This window comes from Salvia hispanica, chromosome 5 (genome assembly GCF_029641045.1).
Source record: "Salvia hispanica isolate PSC_SH4W2 chromosome 5, Shi_PSC_v1, whole genome shotgun sequence".
NCBI classification, from domain to species: domain Eukaryota; kingdom Viridiplantae; phylum Streptophyta; class Magnoliopsida; order Lamiales; family Lamiaceae; genus Salvia; species Salvia hispanica.
The window spans coordinates 13257821-13285185 of record NC_142696.1 but is presented as its reverse complement, the minus strand read 5'-3'; the positions used below and the strand labels follow the sequence as shown (position 1 = coordinate 13285185).

Sequence of the window (27365 nt, the reverse complement as noted above, 5' to 3'; positions counted from 1 at the left end):
ATGAACTTATTACTTCATTCAGTCGTGTTATTACTTCATTCCGTTAGTTTATTACTTCATTTATTAATGCTATTACTTCATTCTATTAGTTTATTACTTCATTCCGTTAGTTTATTACTTCATTCAGTCATGCTATTACTTCATTCCATTAGTTTATTACTCCCTCCGTCCCGGCTAAGATGACACATTGCTTAGTCGGCACGGGGTTTTAGGAGTTATTGGTTAAAGTGTTTAATTGGAGAGAGAGAAGGTGGGTGTAAGTATTAAAGTAGAGAGATAAAGAAAGATGGATATTTTAATAGGAGTGAGAAAAAGTGGTTGAGTGTATTAATTGGAGAGAGAAAGTTACCAAAAAAGGAAATGTGTCATCTTAGTTGGGACAAACTAAAAAGGAAAACGTGTCATCTTAAGCGGGACGGAGGGAGTACTTCATAATGTGTTATGACATAATTATCTTTCAGTTGGGTTTAGGGTTATTACTTCATTCCGTTAGTTTATTACTTCATTCAGTCATGTTATTGTTATGAGCTTATTACTTCATTCAGTCGTGCTATTACTTCATTCCGTTAGTTTATTACTTCATTTATTTATGCTATTACTTCATTTTGTTAGTTTATTACTTCATTCCGTTAGTTTATTACTTCATTCAGTCATGTTATTACTTCATTCCATTAGTTTATTACTTCATAATGTGTTATGACATAATTATCTTTCAGTTGGGTTTAGGGTTATTACTTCATTCCGTTAGTTTATCATTTCATTCAATCATGTTAGTTTATCATTTCATTCAATCATGTTATTACTTCATTCTATTAGTTTAGTACTTCATTCCGTTAGTTTATTACTTCATTCAGTCATGCTATTACTTCATTCCGTTAGTTTATTATTTCATTCAGTTATGTTATTACTTCATTTCATTAGTTTACTACTTCATTTCATTAGTTTATTACTTCATTTTATTATTTTATTACTTCATAATGTGTTATGACATAATTATCTTTCAGTTGAAGTAAATTAAGTACTCCCTCCGTCCCAAGGTATTAGACCAACTTTCCTTTTTGGGATGTCCCAACATATTAGACTCATTTCCCTTTTTAGCAAAAAGCATCTATCTTATTTTATTCTCCACCTACTTTTTTCTCTCTTCTCTCTCATACTTTCCCTCTCTCATACTTTACTCTCTCCACTTTAACTATTTAAATATCAATTCCTTAAATCATGTGCCCAAAAGAAGTGAGTCTAATACTCCGGGACGGATGGAGTATATAATGAATGCGAAAAATTACTTCATAACATACATTCATTTAGTTCATTATGTAGTGAATATAGTTCATTATTTACTCCAGCAAGTTTTTATCGAATAAAAAAAAATAAAATTTCTAAAATTTTTTTTTAAAATAAAAAATTAAAAAAATATATTAAATTACATTTTTTATTAAAAAAAATTAAATTTTTTTATTAAAAAAATTAATTTTTTTTTAAAAAATAAATAAATTTAAAACGTTTTTATTTAATAAAATATTAAATTAATTCTAAATTAATCATAATCATAAGATAAAGAAAAATGAGTGGCCCAAATTTGGTCTCTAGTTCGGTCTTTAAGAAGGGTTCGACATTGATCACAACTCTATATATATATATATACATGAAAAAATAATTTTACCTAAGGTTTAATATTATATAATACTATTAATACAGTTTGTTACTCCATATTTACTAAATATTACTCCAAACTTACTAATAATTCAAGTTTAATTTTATGCATTAACTAATAATACTATTATATATATTTATCCAAATTAACTAAAAATTCATGTTTAGTTTTATATATTGTCTATAATATTATTTCACCACATAAATATTTTTGAGATAATATGAATTTTATCTATTTTTATTTGTAAATTATGTAATTTTTTTGGCTACACTGATTAAAAATTTATATATTTAATAATTATTTAAATTTTACCATCACTTATTTTAAATGCTCATAATATTTAATTTACTTAAAATGTGTAATATATGTTTTTGTTATATATTACTATTGATTACTATAATTTATTACTCACTAAATTTAATATATTTTGTAAGAGTATATTTAATTTTATATTTATAAGGTAAAACGGTTCGACCAGTGATTGAACCGGTTAGACTGTTTAAACCGTAAACCAATAACCTCGCCGGTTCACTGACTTGTCCGGTTTTTAAAACATTGGTATAAACATTTTGAGGAGCAATATGCGCCATAGATTATGACATTTATTTTATATATTTGGTTAATACTAATAATTATTCTTAGACCAATATGCGCTCTAAGAATATTAAATAATTAAATAGAAGTTTCCCCATTAATTTAGACCACTTTTGACTAACGAAACTAAAAAAGTTGTCTACATTAATTCATGAAGACTATCAGTTATAACACACCTAATTTAGAACAACCTAGCTAAGTGCAATACCTAATCAAGTCTAATAACCTCTTCACATTGTTCGGTAAGTTTAGGCATTTAAGTGACTGTTCATTACTCTACAATTAAAAAGTAAACAAATGTATTACAACCAGCTTTTATATTACGCAATAAACTCTTCATTACTCTCCAATTAAAAAGTAAACAAATGTATTACAACCAGCTTTTATAACAAACTCTATTATCTTTCTAAAAATAAAATCCGATTGTGAATTACGTTTACAAATAGAGTGACCAATGCCAGGTGGCACATTCTATCTTAGTGATAGATAGGGTTTGGTCTGGGAGAATGGTTAGGAAGTGGTCCAAGCATCCAATTCTTGGTTACAACTTACAACCACCCATCCCCCACCACTACCGATCAGTTGCAATTAATAAACGTCATGGTATACATGTTTGTACAGTTGTAAATTATTAACTAACTCCAATACTTAACTAGGAGCATAATTTACTAAATTTAGCAAATTATAAAACCATCAAACTCACACTCCATTCCTCACACAGACACTCCTCCCTTTGATTGAGCATTTTTTCATTATTATCTCTGAAATAATTCGTCCCATAGAAATATATCATATTTTCTTTTTTGTCCATATCATACAAATAGTCATATCAATTTATGGCAAACTTGTTCTCTCCCTTTTACTATTAATTATAGACCCTACCATCCACTACACGATTCCAACTATTTTTTCGCCTTCTCTCTTACTTTACCAATTACACAGTAAAATGCGTATCAATCCTAAATGACCTATTTCTATTGGACAGATGACCTATATACTCCCTGCGTCCCATAAGAGCATGTGCTTTTGATTGAGCACGAGTTTTAATACACAATTAATAAAATAAGAGAGATGTAGAAGGAAAAAGTAATTATATAGTATTATTAGTGAAGAATAAGTCCTACCTTATTAGAGATATTAGTTTTCAAAATTAGAAAATTTATATTCATATGGGATGAACTTAAAAAAGAAATACTCCCTCCGTCCCAGATTAAGAGTCACTTTTTGCCATAAAAGTCCGTCCCAGTTTAAGAGTCACTTTTAGAATTTTCCATATTTGGTCATACAACTTTACTCCATTCTTCACCAAAATTACATAAAAATGTCATTATCTACATTAAAATAAATCAAAACAAAAATCAAAAGTCAAAAGGGACCCACCTTCAACCAACTCCACCATCTCACTTCATTTATTACACACTCTACCATCTAACTTCATTTATTACACACTCCACCATCTCATTTCATTTATTACACAATTCAACTTTTTCTTAAAACGCGAGTCATAACTCGTGAATACTGTTATGGAAGGGAAGGGAAAATACATACGGTTTCGCGTACAGTGTATTTTGGCTCAAACAATTTAATATGCCATTCTACGACATGGTGTATATTAACAATTAATCCAATTTTCTTTATATAGTACTCCAAAAATAACCAATCAAATTCATCAATCGAAACCATTAGATTCGGCACATTCCGATTTTGCCCCTGGCCTTGGATTCAAGGTATATAAAAACGAATCCTCGCTGGGGTTTAAGCACTATTTCATGCTGATTTACCCAAACCCAATTCTCTCTCACTTTTCATTTTCCCCGTTTTCTACTTTTCTATTACCAAATTCGAATACTGTATATAAACAAACGTCCAGTACTTATCTCCTTAGTCAAATTATTCGTCAGGTAATTTTTTGGTTTGTACTTTGTATTTTATTTTCCATTATTCTCTTGCGTGTGTTGTTGGTGCGCCATTTGTGCATTTTTTTTTATTTATATCCTCTTCGCTTCTGGATTTGTAATTCTATTGCGGAATCTGGTAAGCTTCTGGGTTTTGTTTGCTTATTTTGCACTTTTGATCGTCTGGTTTCATGGAAATTCAACTTGATCCCACTGAGATCTGTTCAAATTTGTCGAATAGTGTGATTTTTTGGGTGATTGAAGCGAAAAATGGATTTTCGTTAGAACCGAGAGTTGATTCTGGATAACAATTCTATTGCGTTGATTTCTTCATTTCTACTTTATTTCGTGATGGTTATATATGTTGTGTGTATATTATATCTGTAATGTCAAATTTGGTCTGGTCTGAGAGCTGATCGGGCTCCGGCAACATATAATTGGATCTGATGAGTGCCGAATTTAACATTGTTGGTTGCCTAAAAGATGCGGATGGAGAGAATTGTCTTTTTTCGTTCGAATTGTTTCGTATCGTTTTGAGTGAATTGTACGAGACGTCATTTAATTGCGATGAACTGTTTAGAAACAGAAGATTTTAGCTGTATCGATCAGGATAACTTTCTTTATTTTCTAGTTGAACGATCTCGTTATGTATTTTTGTTAGTAATAGAAACGCAAGTCTCCTCTTTTTCATTTCATCGCACCACTATGTTTTCATTTTAGATCTGACTTCTGGATGATCTTTTTTATTTTAGATCTGCTACGCGTATGTTTGATATGTAAAGGATTGTTGATGCTCTGTTTGTCCTGCGTTATGGATTTTTTCATAAGGTTTTCTCAGCTGGGGCAGTAATTACCCTCGCTCTCTATTCCCGTTGATTTTAATTCCACATTGATCACCTATGTTGTAGACGGTTATGATTTTTGGTTTACTTTGGGTGTCTTTACTTACGGATGTCTAGCTTCCTAGCTGCTCTTTGACATGCTCTTGTTTCTTTATATTCATAAAAATTCGTTTTGAATGTCCTGTAGGTTAAAGGTGATTTGGCAACATTATATTTCTTAAGCTGGAGATCTTGTAGTGGCATGCTTCCTAGAATATGGTACCGAAAAAGAGGCTGGATTATCGGTTCAATGGTCGTCGATACCCTGTTATTCCCAAAGCTCCCAGATCAATCAGGGTAACCATGTTTCCCATTGCTTTCCATAGTATTCAGTATGTGGCCGGGAATCTGATGTTTGTTTGCCATCCCAGAGGAGATGCTCACACAAGAATTCAGTCGAGGACAACAAACTTTGTGCCTTTGAATTACTTGCAGCTGTAGCTGGTAAGTTGTTGCAGGAGAGTGAAAGTTCTGTGTCAAGTAATGTAGAAACTCATGCCAGTACTTTAAAAAACGAGAATGTGAAGGGGCAGCCTAAAGATGAGAAAACTCCAAAATCAGAGAGCATTGACCACGGAAGTTGTGCTGAGAGTTCTTTTATGCCTGAAACATCTGTTCAGGAGCCCGACCTCTCATCCAAATTTAAGGGACTACCACAAATAGATAATGATTCTGTCTTGGAAAATATTTCTGTGTTTGCAAGTCCTGATGTCCTGAAAAAACTAGACTGTGATGCAGATGGAAATACCAACTATGAAGTTGGCGGCTCTGTCTTTGTTGGTAATAATATCAATCTTAAAGCAGAGGGTCAGCAAGGCATGCATTCGGAGGATAACATTAACACTTTGAATGGAAAGGATCATGTCGGAGAATGTGTGAATAGTAATATGCTAATTAAGTCAGATAATAGTGTACAGTTGTCCTTGTACAGGGACCCCATTTCTCATACTCCACTGCAAAAGCTTTGGAATACTGTAAAATTAGGAATTAGAGATGATGACGATAATTATTTCGGGTGCAATAAACTTAGCACCAAGTTTAGGCCCTTAAGGCCACAGCCGCGCACTAGTCACCGAAGAATAAGGAAGATGCTGACATCCAAGTATAGGAAGATGGCTCCAAAGCTAAGGAGTTGTGAACTCTATAACTCTAGTGAGTGGTGGTTTCTTGCTTATCTGATTTTGATTTGCTCAACTTTTCTGCATTCAGTAATCTAGTTTGCACAAGCATATAATTCTCCTTATCCATCTAACTGTATCCCTTTCTGTATGCTCTTCGGTTTTTCAGGGGATGGAGTGAAGTCATTTTACCAACATAGGAAGAGAATTTACACCCATGAGAGATGTCTACAAGCATCCATTAAGAAAAGGAAACTGTTTGATCACAGGGGCACAGTTGCACATGATCAGGAGGCCAGTAGTAATAGCATCTCTAACTCATCTGAGAAGGGGGTGTGCAAGGATAAATGTAACTCGGGCATCATGTTGGAAAGAGGTCCTCTATCATACTTATTATTTGAAAATATTTCTGTCGGTGTTATATATATCTAAATAACTATTGCTGTATCTTGCAGTGAGTGGTGCATCTCCTACAGTGAAAGGCCACAAAAAAGGCAAGGAACCTCATGGTATTAGAATTATCCTAATTCCTCTCCTTCTGTAACACAAAATTTCAGTCTTTTATCTCTCTTTGCTGACATAAGAAGTTCTTAAACTTTTGGCATCTCTTCTTTCAGTGAAGTTCAGCATTAAATCCTTTAAGGTTCCAGAACTTTACATTGAGCTCCCTGAAACTGCAAGTGTTGGTTCTCTGAAGGTTTGTGTCTGTTCACTTTCCTGATATGTTACTCCTGTAACTCCCTATCTGGCTACATTTATTCAAAGAAATATTAAGTTATCTGCTATCCTACATTTTTTTAGAGAACTGTGATGGAGGCAGTTACTGCTATTCTTGGAGGTGGAGTACGAGTTGGGGTAGTTCTTAAAGGGAAGAAAGTTCGAGATGACAGCAGAACTTTGCAGCAGGCTGGTATTTCTCAGAGTGGTGATCTTGACACACTGGGTTTTACATTGGAGCCGAGTTTTACAAATATTTGCTCTACCAAGACTACGAAAAAACACACTACAATATTGCAATGTGATGCAGATCAGGAATTACTGAAGTATGATAATTTCTTTAGCTTTTCTCCTTTTTATCTTTGTTTTCTCTCTAGTTTTGGTGGTGATGGTATTCCTTCCCTAAACTTGTTTTCTTCATTATTTCTTAGTTGACACGTCATTGAAATCACTGAACTCCTTATATTGAGAGCTTAAGTTATTGTTTTATCTCTTAATTCCATAACAACTTCACCTGCTTCTTGTTTATCCTCTTCTCCAGATCTCCTGCCACTCCGATTGTTGATTCAGGGATTTCAAATGCCTCAGTGGATCCCCATTTCGTAAGTAAAGTTGATGATGATGTGGTTACCAGTGTCTTTATGTCTGGCCCACAGACTCCTACGAATGAGACGGTGAATGGAACAGTTCGTGATTCCAAGGCATTAGTTCCAGTTTCTCCAACAAACTCGGAGTCACTTGCAGTAATTCCAGCAAACCCCAAACCCAAAAAGAATGAACTGTCGCAGCGCAGAACTAGGAGACCATTTTCTGTAGATGAAGTTGAGGCGCTTGTTGAAGCTGTTGAAAGACTTGGGACTGGAAAGTAAGAGTGCATTAAACAAACTTGGCACAATACAAATGTAGTTCCCATGAATTTGTTACTAATAAACCTTTTGCTTATGCAGGTGGCGTGATGTAAAAATGGGTGCTTTCGAGCATGCAGATCACCGAACGTATGTCGACTTAAAGGTATATTGCTTATATTGTTTTATTATTGGTCTTAGCATGCTGTTTGGGTTTGAGTCTTTCTCTCTCTTCCTGTTTTCTGCTCCTGTCTGTTAAAGATGTCCTAATTTGTATGTGTTCTGCATAAGACAGACTTGTAGGCTTATAATATTACCAACCGAATCTCATGATTTAATATCAACATTAAAGGCCAAGGAATCTTTCACATGGGATGTGTGGATAGGACTAAGATTTGTTAATTAAATAAAAAAAAAATAGCTTTACACTCATGTGATTGGATTATGTTGTTTATACAGGATAAATGGAAGACTTTAGTTCACACAGCTGGTATATCTCCTCATCAAAGAAGAGGAGAGCCGGTGCCACAGGATCTGTTAGATCGCGTCCTAGCTGCGCACTCGTATTGGTCCCTGCATCAGTCGAAACAACAAGGGAAACAGCCTGGGGCTGAACCCCTTAGATCTCTGGATCCCATCATAACTCCCTAGTTATTCGAGGTGTAAAGAGTAGAAAATTATAACATTGGAGGTGTAAAAAAGGTGTTGTGTTTTAATTGTTCTTGGTTTTCTAGTAATCTCTCACTCACTGATTTGTTGTTGTTAAGTTTACCTTGGATAGACTGATGTTTATCTTTTGTACATGATTTGTGGAATAAACTTGTTTCTCTTTAGCGTTATTAACAAATATTTTAAATGCATCAAACATGAGTATTAGAGCTTTGACTATTTCTATTACTTACTCCGTCAGTCCCACAAGAACGCATGTTCTTTCCTTTTTAGTCTGACACACAAGAATACTTTAATTACTTTTTTTCTCTCTAATGAGACGTGACTCATTCTCTAATAACAATACTTTAATTACTTTTTTCTCTTTTACTTAATCAATTTTACATTAAAATTCATGATGAATCCAAAATGCATATTCTTTGGGGACGGAAGGAGTAGTTCTATCAAGAGTATAATCCTCTTTTGGTCCTTTATATATGACCGATTTATGATTTTGGTCCAGAACATTCACTTTTCAAAAAGTAAGTCCGAAATAAATGAAAAATGATATCGTTTGCATCCTTTTTTTACGGCACCATCAATTCTCGACGGTCAATCATCAATTAGCGAAAATTTGACCCGATTAGCAGAATTTAATTACTGTAGCTAATTCAATATTTTTTTTGGCCTTTTACATTTTTAAATAGTCTAATATTAAACACAAAATCCTAACTCTCATTTCATTCAAAATTTCCCCCCCCCCCCTTTCTCCCGCTCATTCTTTTCTTCTTCTTCTTCTTCTTCCTTCCCAAGAACCCTAATTCCTTTTCTCCATCTCTGCAACAACCAAACACCTTCAATCATGGCTCGTTCGACGTGTAGCCGGAACTCCGTCTCCGTTGACCGCGACTTCGGAGACTTCCGATTTAGCTACGTTTTCTGCTATTGTAAGAAGATGGCGGCGCTCCGTATTGTCATCGGACAAGGCAAACCGTCGAGGGGGAAACTTTACTTCACATGTGAGACGAAGGAATGCGGTTTCTTCAAGTGGTGCGAGCCAAATCGTAGTGTCGAAATTACGAGCCAAATCGGGCCAAATCGGGTTTTTTCTTCGTCATCCTCGGTCGGTGGTGCCGATTTTGAGGAGCTGGCTTCGAATTTGACAGAAATTACGAAAAAAATCCAGAAATTAATGAATGTTTTGAGCTTTGTTGTTCTTTGTTTTGTTGTTGTTGCAACACTTATGTGTATATTCAAGTAATTTGATTTAGTATTTGTGAATCCTATTTGAATTTTGAAGTAGATAAGTAATTTGAACTTGTTGTTGTGTTGTTCGTATTTGAATTTTGCAGTGAATCGTTCATAATGTTCTTAGAAAAATCACCAGAAAGCCCTAATTGAACAATCCTAAAGTATAAGTCAAAGTAGTCCTTCCTATAAATTTTTTAGTTCCATTTGGTCCTGAACATTTACGCACACCAATTGCAGAGTTACACGTACAAAATTTTGTGAGTGAAGTTGGTTTCATACGTTATGGGATTGCTTCCTCTATGTAATTGTTTCTTCATCGACTATGTCAATAAATTGACATCAAATTGAACCAATAAATGGACAACAAAATACAATACAAAGAGGTCCTTCATATTAATTTTTTACTTCGTATTGGTCCTAAACATTTAACCGATCAAAAAGACATAGGCATAAGGCACTGCATCAAACAACAGATCACAAAATAAGCCATTTACACCTGTTAATGTCATAAGGTAATGTCATAAGTCATTTACGCCTAATACATGCTCAAAAACAACCATAGTTACATGTTACTGCAGGTGCTGGCAGCGGAAGCGTGCGAGAATAAATCAATCACATAATAATCAGATCTATTTAGCAGATTATTTAGACAAAAGCTATTCGCGTAATTATCACATGTATCATGCTCATAACTTGAATCAATCATGCTTTAAGAATATTGAAACCTAAAACATGCTTTTCTACGGAGCAGAAAAATACCTAATTAATTCTCCAAAGAATTGAAGATGGCTAGCTTCTTCTCCACGTGATGCTTTGAGTACTAAACCACAAATCTTCTCTCTGGTTCCCGAACTGTATCCCAATATCAGTGTGGGCTGATCTTACTAGAATACTAGGACTTAAATAAAGAAGACAGAAGAAATCCTTTTTGGAATAGGAGAGGAATTCGAAAATCTCCTCAGCTGGAGAAGGGATTTTCGAAAATTACAATGATGAGATATTGTTTTTTTTTTTCTGTCTCCTTTATCCTCCTATTTATATTAAGTTCCTTTTGGGCCCAGACAGGGATCTATGGAAGGTTTTGGATATGGGCTCATCCAATTACTTTTTACTAATTAAATTGAACCCACAATTTAATATAAGTTATAATTGGAATATTACGAGCAGCCACTACAAAAGTAATATTGAACTCTCCCCATCCAAATCCGAAATTACAAGTAATCCGGGTTTCCGTTTAACTTTCATTTACCGTGCTTAAGATTAAAATGTCCATTAATTAATTAATGTCTGCTATTGACTTAATTAATTAACTTCTTATTAATTCCAAGAATGGACTTAGCATGAAACGCTTATTTATTATTCATAGAGTAATCACACTCCAACTAGCTAGGTTCTGAATAATAAAACCTCGTTTCGCGCTCCTCTTGAGGACATTATCAAGCGAGACTCAGCTTGCGCACGATTCAATATAATAGCAATCCTAGCACCGCTAGATATCGATCACCACTGCCCAATATATCAGGATAATTGGGTTACGAAAAACCCGCACCATTTGATAAGTCAAAGCAGTGCATAATCAATACCGTATGCTCAATGCTAACCTACATTGATTAAGAAATGAATATTTATCAAGACCTCGCCTTTCAGTAGATAGCCTAAGGCAAGTCTTGCTGTTAGATCCGTTCAGTGCTATACCACACCAATGTCATCTTATTTCAGTAAGGCTTAGAAATATGCGGACTGACATTGCAACCTTTCTCGATGGGTAGTCAAATTCCATCTAGGTTGTGAAATTCATCTTTTTCTTTGTTTAGAACTGACCGTGTTACCTTAAAGTGGACGACGCCCACAACCGGTCTACTAAAACAAAGACTTAGACTTTGTTAAGTTAACTTATACATTTAAACATGCATTAACATCCATTAAATGTAAAACATAACAACATTATGACAAAAATAATCTGTTTTATTTATTGGAAAATAAAATAAGAGTTTTACAGTATTCAATCACTCGAAACGTGATTTCTAGTATACAAACTCTAACAATCTCCCACTTATACTCAAAACACTTTCGAGTATACAAAAAAATGTGCTAACGTCTAAAATCTCCCACTTATACTGAAAGCGGATTGAGGTCTTGAATTAGTCGAACTCCCATTCCTTCAACATGGCTTTCGTACGGCTTTACCGCTAGTGCCTTCGTGAAAGGATCTGCCAGGTTGTTCTCTGACTCAATCTTGACCACTTGTATGTCTCCTCTCTGCACTATATCTCGAATGATATGATACTTCCTCTCTATGTGCTTGCTCGCTTTATGAGCTCGTGGTTCCCTCGAATTTGCCACAGCACCAGAATTATCGCAATAAATGGTGATGCTCTTGGGCATGTTCGTAACCACACCTAAGTCCAGAAGGAAGTTCTTAAGCCAAACAGCCTCTTTTGCAGCCTCCGAAGCGGCCACATATTCGGCTTCCATGGTAGAGTCTGCAATGCATTTCTGCTTTACACTCTTCCAAATTACAGCTCCACCTCCTAAGGTAAACACATATCCGGAAGTTGATTTCCTCGAATCTACATCAGATTGAAAGTCTGAATCTGTATATCCTAAAGGACAGAGCTCGGCTGCATTGTAAACTAGAACATAGTCCTTAGTCCGATTAAGGTACTTGAGTATGTTCTTTACGGCAGTCCAATGTCCTTGGCCGGGATTTGATTGATATCTTGCCACCATGCCAACAGCAAAGCAGATATCGGGTCTAGTACAAAGCATAGCATACATGAGACTACCAATTGCTGAGGCATATGGTATTCTTCTCATCTCTGCTATCTCAGATGTTGTCTTAGGACACATCTCTTGAGATAAATGGATGCCATGTCTAAAAGGAAGAAAACCTTTCTTGGCATCTTGCATGCTAAAGCGTCTAAGTACTGTTTCGATGTAAGATTCTTGGGATAAGCACAACATTCTCTTACCTCGGTTCCTAAGAACCTTGATACCGAGAATGTGTCCCGCATCACCCATATCTTTCATCTCGAACTGGCTGGACAACCAAGTTCGCACTGATGACAACATCTTTTTATTGTTTCCAATTAGAAGAATGTCATCTACATACAAAACTAAGAACACAACATTTTCCTTTTCAACCTTCTTATACACACAGCTTTCATTTGGGCATTTCTCGAATCCAAACTTTTGAACAGTTTGATCGAAACACTGGTTCCATGATCTAGATGATTGCTTGAGGCCATAAATGGCCTTCTTAAGCTTCCAAACCATGTGTTCCTTTCCCTTTACCACATAGCCTTCGGGTTGTTCCATGTAGATGGTCTCCTCAAGACTCCCGTTTAAAAACGCAGTCTTAACGTCCATCTGCCATACTTCCCAATCCATGTAAGCTGTTATAGACAAAAGTATACGGATCGATTTGAGCATGGCCACTGGGGAGAAGGTCTCATCGTAATCGATGCCTTCCTTTTGGGTATACCCCTTAGCCACTAGTCTTGCCTTAAAGACTTTAACTCGTCCATCGGGTCCACATTTACGTTTGTATATCCATTTGCTCGCAATGGCAGTACAGCCTTCGGGTAGGACAGACAAATCGTAGACGTCTTTGTCTACCATTGATTGTAGTTCCGAATCCATTGCTTTCACCCATTCGCAATGATCGACATCTGCCTGCGCTTCTGCAAAGTTCCAGGGATCAAGTACATTGTTGTCCGAGGAGTGATCCATGCACTCACCCAAACCAATGTATCTATCGGGCTCATGAGAGACCCTCCCACTGCGGCGCGGCACTACAATATCTGGTGTATTAGTTGAAATTTCTGGAGTTGTTGTTACACTAGGTAATTGTTCTTGGTTAATGGAAGTTGTAACTTGAGTGAGCTCATCAAGAGCTATCTCACTGCTGGGCTTATGATTCATTACATAGTCTTCCTCTAAGAATGTGGCATGAGTGCTCACAATCACTTTCTGATCTCTGAGACTATAGAATTCATAAGCTTTCGTTCCTCTAGGGTATCCTATAAACACACAAACCTCCGTCCTAGATTCCAGCTTAGTTGGATCCTTTTCCAATATATGAGCCGGACACCCCCATACTCTGAGATGCTCTAGATTGGGCTTTCGCCCATTCCACAACTCATATGGGGTAGTAGGAACTGATTTAGAAGGTAAGTGGTCTAAGAGATAGGTTGCGGAAAGCAACGCATGCCCCCAAAACGAAGTAGGTAACCGTGCATAACTCATCATCGATCGGACCATGTTTAATAAGGTCCTATTCCTTCTTTCAGCTATGCCATTCTGCTGGGGTGTGCCCGGCGCAGTCGTTTGGGATTGTATTCCCGCCACTGATAAGTAGTCCAAAAACTCGGCACTTAGGTATTCGCCTCCGCGATCAGATCGCAGGCATTTGATAGTCTTACCATGACGCGTCTCTACTTTAGCCTTAAACTCCTTGAACTTGTCAAAAGTTTCAGACTTGTAGCGCATCAAATAGACATATCCAACTTTCGAGAAGTCATCTATAAAGGTGACGAAGTATCGATAGCCACCCCTTGCCTCGGTTGACATTGGTCCACACACATCAGTATGAATGAGCTCAAGTACTTCCTTGGCCCTATTTCCCTTTGACCTAAAAGGTCTCTTAGTCATCTTGCCTTCGAGACAGGATTCACACTTCGAAAATGGTTCCTTCTCAAGACCTTTGATGAGATCTTGATCAACCATCGCATGAATCCTTCTTTCGTTGGCATGACCAAGTCTAAGGTGCCATAAGTACGTGTCATTCATTGAACTTGAAGGTTCTTTTCTTTTCTTAGAAATTTTCGATGTATTATTGAGTTCTGATTTACGTTGATTAAATTGTGTAGAAGTAATTGTGTACAGATTGCTTTCCATAGTACCACGACAGATATAAGAACCATCTTTCTTAATAACGCGATTGTCATTAAAAGAAATCGAATATCCATCAAAAGACAATTTAGAAACTGAAATTAAATTTCTTCTAAAAGAAGGTATCAACAAAACATTCTTCAAAATCAAAAATCTATCACTAGAAAAACGTAAATAAACGTCTCCCACTGCAACGGCCGCCACTTTCGTAGCGTCGCCCAGCTGGACTTCGATCTCACGATCATGTAGCCGTCTTGTCACCTGCATTAAGTCAGGATCAAAACATATATGATCAGTTGCTCCAGTATCAATAACCCAAGTATGAGTAGATGTCGAAGCCAAACATGACTCGACTACTAGAGCATGGTGCATACCTGTAGCCTTGCCCTTTTTAGGACAGTCTGGCTTCCAATGACATTTCTCTCCACATTTGAAGCACTTTCCAGTTTGCTTCTTGTCACCCCGCTGTTTCTTCTTTCCCTTAGCATTCTTAGCTGCCACTGGGTTCGGTGCCTTTTTCTTTCCTTTTCTAGGCTTAGAGCCAGAGGAATTAGGCGCCAAACTCAACATGGCCACCTTAGCTTGAACCATAAGGTCCTCCGCCGACTGAAGTTCAGTCAGCAGCTCTGCCAAAGTGTAATTCCGCTTGTTCATCTCGAAGTTGAGCTTGAACTGCTGGAAGCTAGGGGGAAGACTCTGAAGGATTATAGTAACCTGGGACTCGGGATCTATTGTCCCTCCCAACACCTCAATCTGGTTGAGGTGACTCATCATCTCGAGGACGTGTTGCCTCACAGATGAGCCTTCCTTCATAGACTTCGTCATGATACTCCGAAAGGCTTGAGACTTAGCCGTTCGATTCTGAGTACCAAAAAGATTTGCGAGATTTGTCATGATCTCGGCGGCAGTTTCCATGGCTGAATGCTGATGCTTGAGTACTGATGACATAGAAGCCAACATATAGCACTTAGCCATCTCATTCGCCTTATGCCACCGTCTATGCGCATCTCGCAATGCTTGCGCGGCATTAGCTGCCGGCACAGCTGGGCGTGGAGTAGTGAGCACGAACTTGTACTCTTCGGCTGTGAGAACGATATCCAAGTTTTGTTTCCATTCGATGTAATTTTGGCCTTCGAGTTTGTTTTCTTTGAGAATGGCAGAAAGAGGATTAAAAGACATCTTGACGGATTTTATTGCACTGCAAACAGAAGATTTTTCTATTTGTCATAAACTTATGTAAGGAAATTGAGTAGATTAACCATAGAACTTTTCAAAATCTTACAACAGCAAAATTAATAAATTGTATCCTCCTTTGGAGGTTAATACGCATCAAAAACTTTACAATTTTACTGGTCACAACACCGACGCATCAATATCTTCCTCCTTTGGAGGTCAACACGCCTAATGTTGCCTAAGCACGACCATCAGATTTAGCATTACAGAATTTTATTTCTACAACACACTCCCATAACAATGTTCATGTGCTGATAACAAAATCAAGCTATCTCATAAATTCTGATTGAACCCTGAAACTTGCAGTTCCTTAGGATTATTGTCCCCACTTTGCAGGTGGCAATAATATTGGGAACCACTTTCTAGTTCATTCTATTTATTATGTGAGAAGTCCGCCCTTATGAACTTACCGTTTTCGTAGGATTATTGTCCCTACTTTGTAGGTGGCGATAATATTAGAAAATCAGCTTCACAAAGTTTGGCAGTCCAACCGATGGAGACCATATATAAACCTTAAGTTCATAATTATCGCTTAGACATTTTAGTTATGGTTTTTCATTAATTATCCTTTAGCCTTAAGGCAGATTAAGACTAATTAAATTTTGTTGGTATTTAATTGACTGGATAATTAAATCTTTTATTATCTTTAAAGTCTTAGTTTTAGGAATTATTAATCTAGAAATTAATTCTTATTCATGTCATACTATAAGATATATCTAAAATAAAATACATTATTTATAATCTTAATTAGACATGAAAAATTAAATTCATATAATATCCAAGTTCAAGATTTAGGAAGAATATTAAATTATATTATTTAATGTAATCTTATATATCTATCTTATTATAGATTCTAGATATATTATATTTAGGAAACTATTAAATTATTCTCATCTATATCATCTAGGATATAAAATATTCATAGATATAGAAAATAATCCAAATATTCCTAAAATCTAGGGAAATCTTCCCAAAATATTTTATTTCATTAAATAATATTATTTTTAATGATTTCTATTAATTAAGGAATTAAATAATCATCAAAATAATCTTTCGTCAATATCTTGCGATTCGAGGTTGGCACGAATCTACACGACGAAGATTTGAAGACATCCTCCGGAGACGCTAGTCGGGGCGACGAATTCGCCGCCCGACCGTCGCCGGTAGGCCGCGCCCGAAGGCGCGCGCTTCCTCCTCCCTCCTTCCCGGCGTATGACCGCCGCGATATCCCTCCGTCGCACGTCAGCCAGAAACGCGGCCGAAGCCGCGCCTTTTCAGGCGATCTCCCACTGCCCCGGCGACTCACGCGAGAATCAGCAGCTGCCTCGAGAGGCATGGCTGCTCTCGGTCCGGCGATGTCAGAGCTAGGCGACTAGGGTTAGGTTTTGCTAGGGTTAGGGTTAGGGTTTGCTATTTCCGATGACCTCTCGGCGCCTCGGCAGCTCTCGGACGAGCCGCCGCACCTGGTCTCCTCCGCGAGACTTGCAGCAGACTCCGGCTCGGGGTCGCGGTCTCGACCGGCGGCGCGCACGAGCCCATGCTCGTCGGCGCGTCGCCACGAGATCATTGCCCCTCGGCTCCCACTTTTACGTCGGCGATAGTCGAGCTTTGATCGGGGCCGGCTAGGGTTTGGCGGGTTCGGCCGGTGGCGCGCGCGAGTCCAATCTCGCCGGCGCGTCGCCCCTTGCCCGTGACCCTCGGCTCCCACTCAATTCGACAACCCTACTCCGATCGCATGTAGTGCGATTCGTCCCGGCGTAAACGCCGACGAATCGCACATCTCGTGCGTTCGAATAATTCAAGTTCTATGATTCGAATGTTCTTGAGTTCAACATGCATAAACAAAAATAACAAAAACACAAGAACATGCTTCGTAATCAAATAAGACATGCATACATGAATTTCGCGAAATTTAAATCCAAATAATCAGAGCCAAAACCTGGCTCTGATACCAATTGCAGGTGCTGGCAGCGGAAGCGTGCGAGAATAAATCAATCACATAATAATCAGATCTATTTAGCAGATTATTTAGACAAAAGCTATTCGCGTAATTATCACATGTATCATACTCATAACTTGAATCAATCATGCTTTAAGAATATTGAAACCTAAAACATGCTTTTCTACGGAGCAGAAAAATACCTAATTAATTCTCCAAAGAATTGAAGATGGCTAGCTTCTTCTCCACGTGATGCTTTGAGTACTAAACCACAAATCTTCTCTCTGGTTCCCGAACTGTATCCCAATATCAGTGTGGGCTGATCTTACTAGAATACTAGGACTTAAATAAAGAAGACAGAAGAAATCCTTTTTGGAATAGGAGAGGAATTCGAAAATCTCCTCAGCTGGAGAAGGGATTTTCGAAAATTACAATGATGAGAAATTGTTTTTTTTTTTTTTTCTGTCTCCTTTATTCTCCTATTTATATTAAGTTCCTTTTGGGCCCAGACAGGGATCTATGGAAGGTTTTGGATATGGGCTCATCCAATTTACTTTTTACTAATTAAATTGAACCCACAATTTAATATAAGTTATAATTGGAATATTACGAGCAGCCACTACAGAAGTAATATTGAACTCTCCCCATCCAAATCCGAAATTACAAGTAATCCGGGTTTCCGTTTAACTTTCATTTCTCGTGCTTAAGATTAAAATGTCCATTAATTAATTAATGTCTGCTATTGACTTAATTAATCAACTTCTTATTAATTCCAAGAGTGGACTTAGCATGAAACGCTTATTTATTATTCATAGAGTAATCACACTCCAACTAGCTAGGTTCCGAATAATAAAACCTCGTTTCGCGCTCCTCTTGAGGACATTATCAAGCGAGACTCAACTCGCGCACGATTCAATATAATAGCAATCCTAGCACCGCTAGATATCGATCACCACTGCCCAATATATCAGGATAATTGGGTTACGAAAAACCCGCACCATTTGATAAGTCAAAGCAGTGCATAATCAATACCGTATGCTCAATGCTAACCTACATTGATTAAGAAATGAATATTTATCAAGACCTCGCCTTTCAGTAGATAGCCTAAGGCAAGTCTTGCTGTTAGATCCGTTCAGTGCTATACCACACCAATGTCATCTTATTTCAGTAAGGCTTAGAAATATGCAGACTGACATTGCAACCTTTCTCGATGGGTAGTCAAATTCCATCTAGGTTGTGAAATTCATCTTTTTCTTTGTTTAGAACTGACCGTGTTACCTTAAAGTGGACGACGCCCACAACCGGTCTACTAAAACAAAGACTTAGACTTTGTTAAGTTAACTTATACATTTAAACATGCATTAACATCCATTAAATGTAAAACATAACAACATTATGACAAAAATAATCTGTTTTATTTATTGGAAAATAAAATAAGAGTTTTACAGTATTCAATCACTCGAAATGTGATTTCTAGTATACAAACTCTAACAGTTACATCCACAAAAAAATATTGTTATAAGACAATGTATCAACCTTAATACCATCAACACCCAAAAACCATCAAAACCCACAAAACCATCAACACCAAATATTCATTGTATTTTTTACACAACATGACACGATTTTTAAAGTCAAATGCCAACATCAAACACCCTTCTTCTTGTTGGGTGGTTTCATCTCCGTTCAATAGGATGAAGTAGATGGAGCGGCAGCTTCTGGTGAAAATGACGGGGATATCGGGTCTTCTTCGTCCTCTCAAAATCGGGGTCGCTTTCTGGGGAAGCTCGACGGTCACCCACTGAAGAAGTAGGGTTCATTTTCAGAGAAGAATGGACATCCGCGTCAAAGCTAGGGTTAGAACCCACAAATCCGGACGTAGCCGACGGTCCTTGTTCGGTGTCAGGCGGATGTGAATCGCTCGTTTCAACCTTCTTCCTCTTCCCCGCATATGATTTTTTCACATCAGAGAGACCTTCAGTGTAACGGTGGTTTGGATACGGCGACTTCCAACTCATGACAACCAACAATAATCGGTTGGAATCGGTCGGAATCGGAACTAGGGTTCTTCTTAGAGAGTGACGAGAGAGAAGAAAGAAAAGAGAGAGATTGACGTTTGGCGGAATCGGGCCTCTTTAGAAATGTTGTTTGATTATTCATATTCAAAAATATTAAAAAAATTAAATTATTAGCAAAATAATTAACATAATATTAACCAACTAATAATCTCAGATTAAATCTAATCGGGTCAAATTTTCGCTAATTGACGGTTGACCGTCGAGAATTGACGGTGCCGTAAAAAAATGATGCAAACGATATCATTTTTCATTTGTTTCGGACTTACTTTTTGAAAAGTGAATGTTCTGGACCAAAATCATAAATCGGCCATATGTAAAGGACCAAAATAGTACTCCCTCCATCCCGCTTAAGATGACACGTTTTCTTTTTTAGTTTGTCCCAACTAAGATGACACATTTCCCTTTTTAGAAACTTTTTCTCTCCAATTAATACACCAAACCACTTTTTATCACTTCTATTAAAATATCCATCTTTCTTTCTCTCTCTATTTTAATACTTTCACCCACCTTTTCTCTCTCCAATTAAACACTTTAACCCATAACTCCTAAAACCCCGTACCAGCCAAGATATGTGTCATCTTAGCCGGGACGGAGGGAGTACTATACTCTTCTATCAACCAAAGTATATGTTAGTTTGTTTTACACGTTATGACGCTGAGCCACCTATTCGCAGGAAATAATTGAAGAATATTTTAGTAAATTTAATATTTACTCCCTTCGTCCCTAATAAATACTTCCCCGTCCCTGAAATTTTATCTCATTTTCATATTTTCGTTCGTCCTACAAAATTTTTCACATTTCACTTTTTACTATTTTTGGTAGTTGACCCTACATTCCGCTAACTTATTCTCACTCACATTTTATTATAAAACTAATACTTTAAACGTAGGACCCACATCCCACCAACTTTTTCAACCTACTTTCCATTACATTTCTTAAAACTCGTGTCCGATCACACTGTGACAAAATTTAGGAGACGGAGGGAGTAGATAACATTTAAAATGGTATGAGTTTTAAAGCATAAATAGTAAAGTAAAAGAGAGATGAGATGGAAAAAAAGTGATTGAAGTATCATTAATGGAGAATGTGATTCACTTGATTAGAGATAAAAAAAAGTCCCTTTTATATAAAATTGTTCTATTTTTAATGGATATTTCAAAATGGCAATGTGGTCTATTTTTAAAGGATAGAAGGAGTATACAGTAATAAATTTAGCATTTTTATAATAGTATACTCCCTCCATCCATAATTAAATGTCTCACATTTGATCGTCACATATTTTAAAAAATTGTTTAACTTTATAAGTAAAGTGAGTAGAAAAAGTTAGTATACTGAATGTGAGACCTACTTTTATATATTTATTTTATTTTATAATAAAATGTGAGCAGACTGAGTTAATGGAATGTAGGGTCCACCGACCGAGAAAAGTAAAAGTGCAATAAAATATTTATTGCCGGACAGACAAAATATGAATAATGTGACATTTAATAGCGGACGGAGGGAGTATAACTTAAAGTCTCTCGCGAACATTTTTTGCGCCATATGGATCCAATTCCAAAGAAGTGTGCGAATTCATTTAAATTACTCCCTCCGTCCCATATTAGGAGTGTGATTTAGTTATGACACGAGTTTTAAGAAATTGGTGAAGTGTGTAATTAATGAAGTGAGATGGTAGAGTGTGTAATAAATGAAGTGAGATGGCGGAGTGTACTAAATGAAGTGAGTCGGTTGAAGGTAAGTCCCTTTTTGACTTTTTTGGTTTTTTATTTTTGTTTTGGTTTATTTTAATGTAGATAATGACATTTTGATATAATTTTGATGAACAATGGGATAAAATTATATGATCAAATACAAAAAATTCTAAATGTGACTCTTAAAATGAGACGAACTTTTATGCAAAATATGACTCTTAAACTAAGACGGAGTAATTTTTTACCACATAAAGATACTAACATGAATGTTCAACAAACAATTTAACTCAAATATATTCATCTTGTAATGTGATTAAATAATAGAAATATCTTTATTATTATGTGAACAAATAAATATATTTGTTGTGTGAAGTTCACCCTACTTCTAAAAAAAGTAGCCTCGATTAGCTCAATTTATAATAATTACAAATATTATTTATTAACGGTCAAAAGACATTTAATTTTAGTGAAATTATAACCTTAAATACTCACAATGAATACAAGCAAAATATTTGTAATTATTGCACATTCGACTAAAAAGACACCAAATAATTAAACTTTAGGTTATACTTTACCCTAATCCTAAAGCCTAAACATTGATTATGGTATACCAAAGTAATCTAACAATATGAAAAGTATGAACGTTACCAAACAAATGAAAAGGTAGCATAGGCAGATAATCCCTTTTTATATAGAATCCAATATCAGTACCCAATATCAGTACTTTTTATATCGTGATCTTTCATTTCACCATTAATGACCAGATTAAGAGCATCTTCAATGGCACTTCGGCCAGAAATCGGCCAGAAATCGACCAGCAGTTTCTCTCCCTGCCACGTCAGCAGCACTAAAAATCCACCTGCCACATCAGATTTAGGCCAGCCATAGGCCAGCCGCAATAAAAATAATTAAAAAAATACTACATTTACGGAATTAAAATCACAATACGGAATTAAATTTACGACATATATACGGGAAAAATTCGTTAATTTTATTTAAATAAAAAAAAGTACATTAACTAAAAACCAAAAAAATTACATAATAAAAAAAAATCCGGGCTTCCACACACGAGCCAACGCCCCACTCTACTCCTCACTAATTTATTAAAAAAATACATTAAAAAATGTTAGTATGCCTTGAATCTGTTATAGTTTGCCGCTAGCCGAACGGGGGTCTCGCTGCCTGGTCAGCGAGTCAAGGGGTCAAGGGGGCATGGGGGTCCGGGGGCGCGGAGAGGCCAGCACGACGAATCGGCTAGCCGGTCGCTAGCCGACCATTGAAGATGCTCTAACATAAATGCTAATAAAATATATTCAAATACTACCTCCTCCGAAGAAAAATATTCTCATTTCTTAAAAACTCTTTATTCCTTTGATACAAAGAAAAGTTCCAATTATCCGAGGAAGAATAACAACAAACAAGAAATAATATTTAAATAAAATTGATATTTATTTAATGTTGTGATTGAGAAGATTAGCTGTGATTGGCTGGTATATCCTGTAAGTAGATGCGATGGAGTTCGGCGGTGAGGTAGAGGAGCACGTTGCGGCACGTGATTTATGATTGGCTATGCCATCTGACTTCACTTATTCTTTTAAGACCCTTATATATCACTTAATCTATTCCTTAAAATATTATAGTACTCCCCTCCGTTCCATAGTAATGGAGACGTTTCTTTTCGGCACAGAGATTAAGAAAAATTGTGTTAGGTGAGTTAAGTAAAGAGAGAATAAAGTGGAAAATGAAGAAGGTAGAGAGATGAAGAGAGAAAAAAATAAAAGAGAGTAAAGTAGATGTGAAAAAATGTGTTGACTTTTACTAAAAACGAAAATGACTATTAATATGGAACGTATCAAAATGGCAAAATGACTCTATTACTATGGAACGGAGGGAGTAGTATTCAATTTATAAGCATAACATATAATGCAACATAGTACTAGTATTATGTACTTCCTCCATTGGCCATTAAGAGTCCTAGTCACTTTTGTGCACTTGTTTTATTAAAATGATACTTCCTCCGTCCCGCTTTAGCAGTCCCATTGACTTTTCTGTCCTCTTTTTGTAAAAATGATAAAAAATAGTTAAAGTGGAGAAATGGTAAAGTAAGAGAGACAATAATGTAGATAAGACTCTTCTCTATATTATTCTCTCTCTTAATTTACATTTCTCATCTTTAACTATTTTTTATCATTTAAAGCGGGACGGAGGGAGTAATAAATAGTTAAAGCGAAGAATTGGTAAATAAAGAGAGAGAATAACGTTGATAAGAATCTTCTCAACATTATTCTCTCTCTTATTTTACCATTTCTCCACTTTAACTATTTATTACTCCCTCCGTCCACGAATAAGAGTCCCATTTTTCCATTTTGGTCCGTCCACAAATAAGAGTCCCGGTTCATAATTACTATAAATGGTAAAGAGACCCCACATTCCACTAACTCATTTCACTCACATATCATTTAAAACTAATATATACAAGTGGGACCCCTATTCTACTAACTTTCTTCCACCCACTTTTCTTAACATTTCTTAAAACCCACGCCATTTAGAAATGAGACTCTTAATCGTGGACGGGGGGAGTATCATTTTTACAAAACGAGTGCGCAAAATTGACTGGGACTCCTAATGGCAGACAAAGGGAGTATCAATTAGGGAGTATTAAATAGGAGTTAACATTATACACCCTCTGTTCTTTTAGAAATGGAGTATTTATTTTTCGGTATGAGATTTTATATAATACTCCCCCTGTCCCAATAAATATGCAACATTTACTTTTTGGCACTAGATTTTATGCAGTGGTGTTTTGTGAGTTAATGAAGAGAGAGTAAAGTAAGAGATAAGAAAAAAATAGAGAGAATGTTGTTTCCATTTTAGGAAACGTTTCATTTTTATTGGGATAACATAAAAAGGAAAACGTTTTATTTTTAATGGGACAGATGAAATATTTTTTTTATAAGTTAATAAAGAGAGAATAAAGTAATAGAAATGAAAAAGTAAACTTAATATGAATTAGGACACTTTTGTTAGTTTATTTGGTAGTTTACGAATTTAACTGATTATCAAAATCAAAATTCATGATAGTTTTGTTAGAATGTTAGCAATTAAAGTATGATTTAAAATGTACATTATTTCTATTATTTTGCTTTGGGAGTAATTTAAGATGCAGAGCTGAAAAATAGCCGGAAAAATCGGCAGCTCCCCTAGACAAAATGTGAAGGTTTGATACTTAAACAGAACTAGAAAGAAATATAATTACATACTAATTGTTCTTCAAATTTAACTTGTGATTGTAAGATGACTAACAAAGTTTAACTAGAGGCATAATCAAATTAAATTAAAAAAAATTGTTGTACGGAGCTATTAGCGAAGTGTGAAAATTGTTGTTTCAGATGGTAAAATGTTGTTTATAATAAATTTAATTGGTAATGTATTTAAATAAAGCTGAAAGATAGAATAATTTCTTTACATCAAACAGTTGTGTCAGCGGTAGAGGCTCGAGGTGGGTGGATTCAAATTTCGTATCTCGTGACAGATTATACTTGTCGCCCATCTCGTGTTTTTTATCCACTTTATCTCTTTCCTTTTCTTTTCTTTATTTTATTAATTTTGTACTCTCTTTATTTCATTCAAGATGATCATCTTTCTCTCTTTATTTGTTTCTAGATGACCACTTTTTACTTTTAGAAATAACATTCTCTCTCCTCATTAAAATATTTAATTATATTTTTCCTCTATATTTTATTTCACCTAACAACACTTCTTAAAATCTCGCGCTACTCAAGAATATAGCCATCTTGAATGGGACGGATGGAGTAAAAAAAAATGTGACTCTCACTAATAAGGCTATTTAAAAAAAAACGAGTATGTATTTTGACATGCTTTTAATTTACGTTTGGATCTGACGCAGATTTATTTGATGAGAAGATTGCTTGCCATGAAATCAAGGCATATCCATCCCTTTCCCCTCTCACATAACGACTTTTAAAATTATAAATCATTTTTACTTTTAAAATTATAAATCATTTTTTACTTACTTTTTTTTTTATTTCATAGTTGTGAAAACGTTAACAAGAGTGTTAATACTTTAGGTGACGTAAAAATCTAAGGGATTGAAGAAGAAAGATGGGCTACAAAGCAAATATTACTAGTACTATTGTTTTCAAGCAAGCCTCCAATCCACCATACCTAACTTATATACCAGTCTGGCATTTGCAACTTGTATTCTTTTCACTTTATAATAATAATTAAGACTATTTTAAAGATTTTGAATTGATCGGATTGTTATGAATAGGGGTGAGAAAAAAAACCGAAAATCGAATATTCGAATCGATTCAAACCAAAAATTTGAAATTCGGTTCGGTTCGGTTTTGTAAAAAAACCAAACCGAAAATCGAAGAACCGAATTATATTTTAATATATTATATATATATATATATATATAGGGGTGCACTAGGGTGCCACCATAGATAGGATAACATCATACCACCAATATAGTCCGTTAGATCTTGTTTATGGACGCCTAGGATTAAGTTTCGTGAAAAAACACGGATTTGCAGTGTACAGTATTAGATATTGCAGTCTACTGTATTAGATATTGCAGTCGTGGTAAACTGCAATATTGCTATGGTAAGACTGCAATATTTAATGAACAGCACTGCAATCTGGTAACGTAAAATTAAAAATTTTCTATTTTACCCCTCCGTGTTTTTACAAGTGGCAGCATGACAAGCACACGATTTTCAGATCCAATGGCCTAAAATGGTGCTATGGTGTTACAATAAAGAGGGTTGTCATCTTAATACATCCCTATATATATATATATATATATATATATATATATATATATATAGTTGCGATCAATGTCGAACCCTTCTTAAAGACCGAACTAGAGACCAAATCTCATCCATGCATTAATCACATCTAATGGTTATTAATAATTTCTGATTTTTTTACTCAATTAAATTGGTAAAGGGTAGTTTAGGAATGTGCAGCTCATCCTCACTTCCCAATTCTAACCAACTTCTCTCTCTACAATTCTCTCTCATCGTAGAGAAGGCGCCACCATATCCTCTTCTCTAGCTCTCTTTCTTTCCCTCATCAGTGCTTCTACGACCACCGTTCCTTCCGCCTCGCTACTTCGCTGCCCGCTTGCCACCGCCAGCCTGGCCGCTTCACTATTGGAATTCTCATCAGATGCATCCTTGCCTCCGCTCAATAGCCCGGGGAAGGAAGCAACATAAGAAGATTTCTCGTTCTCATTTTCCTTAACCGCCTTCTTAGATCTGGCAATCGAGGTCTCGAAGCTGCTGCTACCACCGACCGCCGCCGGAAAGGGGGAATTGTTCGGCGGCAACTCTGCAATCGAGCTAGCTGCTGCCGCGAGCAGCCACTCCACCGCCTTGCTCGGCTGATCGTAGCCTAATCGGTCCTGCAAATCATAGAATTCAATCGCGGTGTTAACCGCTAATCGAACGCAGCGGTCTCTTAGCCCTCGCGATGTCAGGACCTTGCTGTGGCGGTCCTTCCCGCTGGTGGCTCGAGAAACCCTAACTATCCGCGACCACAGCCATCCTCCTGGATCGGCCGCGCCGCGCCGCTGATCCTCCCCTTGCTCATGGTTTATTTTGTTTTTGTCTCTCTTAGTAGCAATCGATGAACCATATCAGCCATTGATGATTTTGTGGAATTAACACAGGATCTGATCCACCTCCATTTACAGTTTGAGTCTCATACTGGTTTTGTGAGTCCCATTTACACAGAAATTTACTTCATTCAACAAGTATACCACTTCATCAAAATAGGATTTTACTTCATTGTACTTCAATTGGATTATTACTTTAATCCATTACCTTATTAAATAAGGTTATAACTTCATCAACATTGACAAACATCATAATAAAGAATAAATACTTCATTTTGAAAACACTT

The 27365-nt window shown here is 36.2% G+C and overlaps 2 protein-coding genes across 4 annotated transcripts; one reads left to right on the top strand and one right to left on the bottom strand.

Annotated features, from left to right (window-relative positions):
• Nucleotides 1-3999: 3999 nt before the first annotated feature.
• Nucleotides 4000-8537, top strand: LOC125200180 (telomere repeat-binding protein 4-like). Of its 3 annotated transcripts, none has more exons than XM_089059484.1 (10): nucleotides 4000-4149; nucleotides 5173-5321; nucleotides 5396-6176; nucleotides 6312-6518; nucleotides 6598-6651; nucleotides 6760-6839; nucleotides 6944-7185; nucleotides 7401-7724; nucleotides 7807-7870; nucleotides 8164-8537. In XM_089059484.1, exons 2-10 carry the CDS (start codon nucleotides 5241-5243, stop codon nucleotides 8353-8355), a joined length of 2025 nt encoding a protein of 674 aa, XP_088915610.1. In that variant the 5' UTR covers nucleotides 4000-4149; nucleotides 5173-5240; the 3' UTR covers nucleotides 8356-8537. The 3 variants fall into 3 exon arrangements, with proteins under 3 accessions (XP_088915610.1, XP_088915611.1, XP_047953868.1); XM_089059485.1 differs by lacking the exon at nucleotides 4000-4149 and adding an exon at nucleotides 4179-4282; XM_048097911.2 differs by lacking the exon at nucleotides 4000-4149 and adding an exon at nucleotides 4372-4971.
• A 17941-nt stretch (nucleotides 8538-26478) lies between these two features.
• On the bottom strand, nucleotides 26479-27150 carry LOC125189835 (transcription factor TCP5-like). The gene is given in 1 exon segment (XM_089059075.1): nucleotides 26479-27150. A coding segment is annotated over 1 exon segment (672 nt).
• Between the last annotated feature and the right edge of the window lie 215 nt (nucleotides 27151-27365).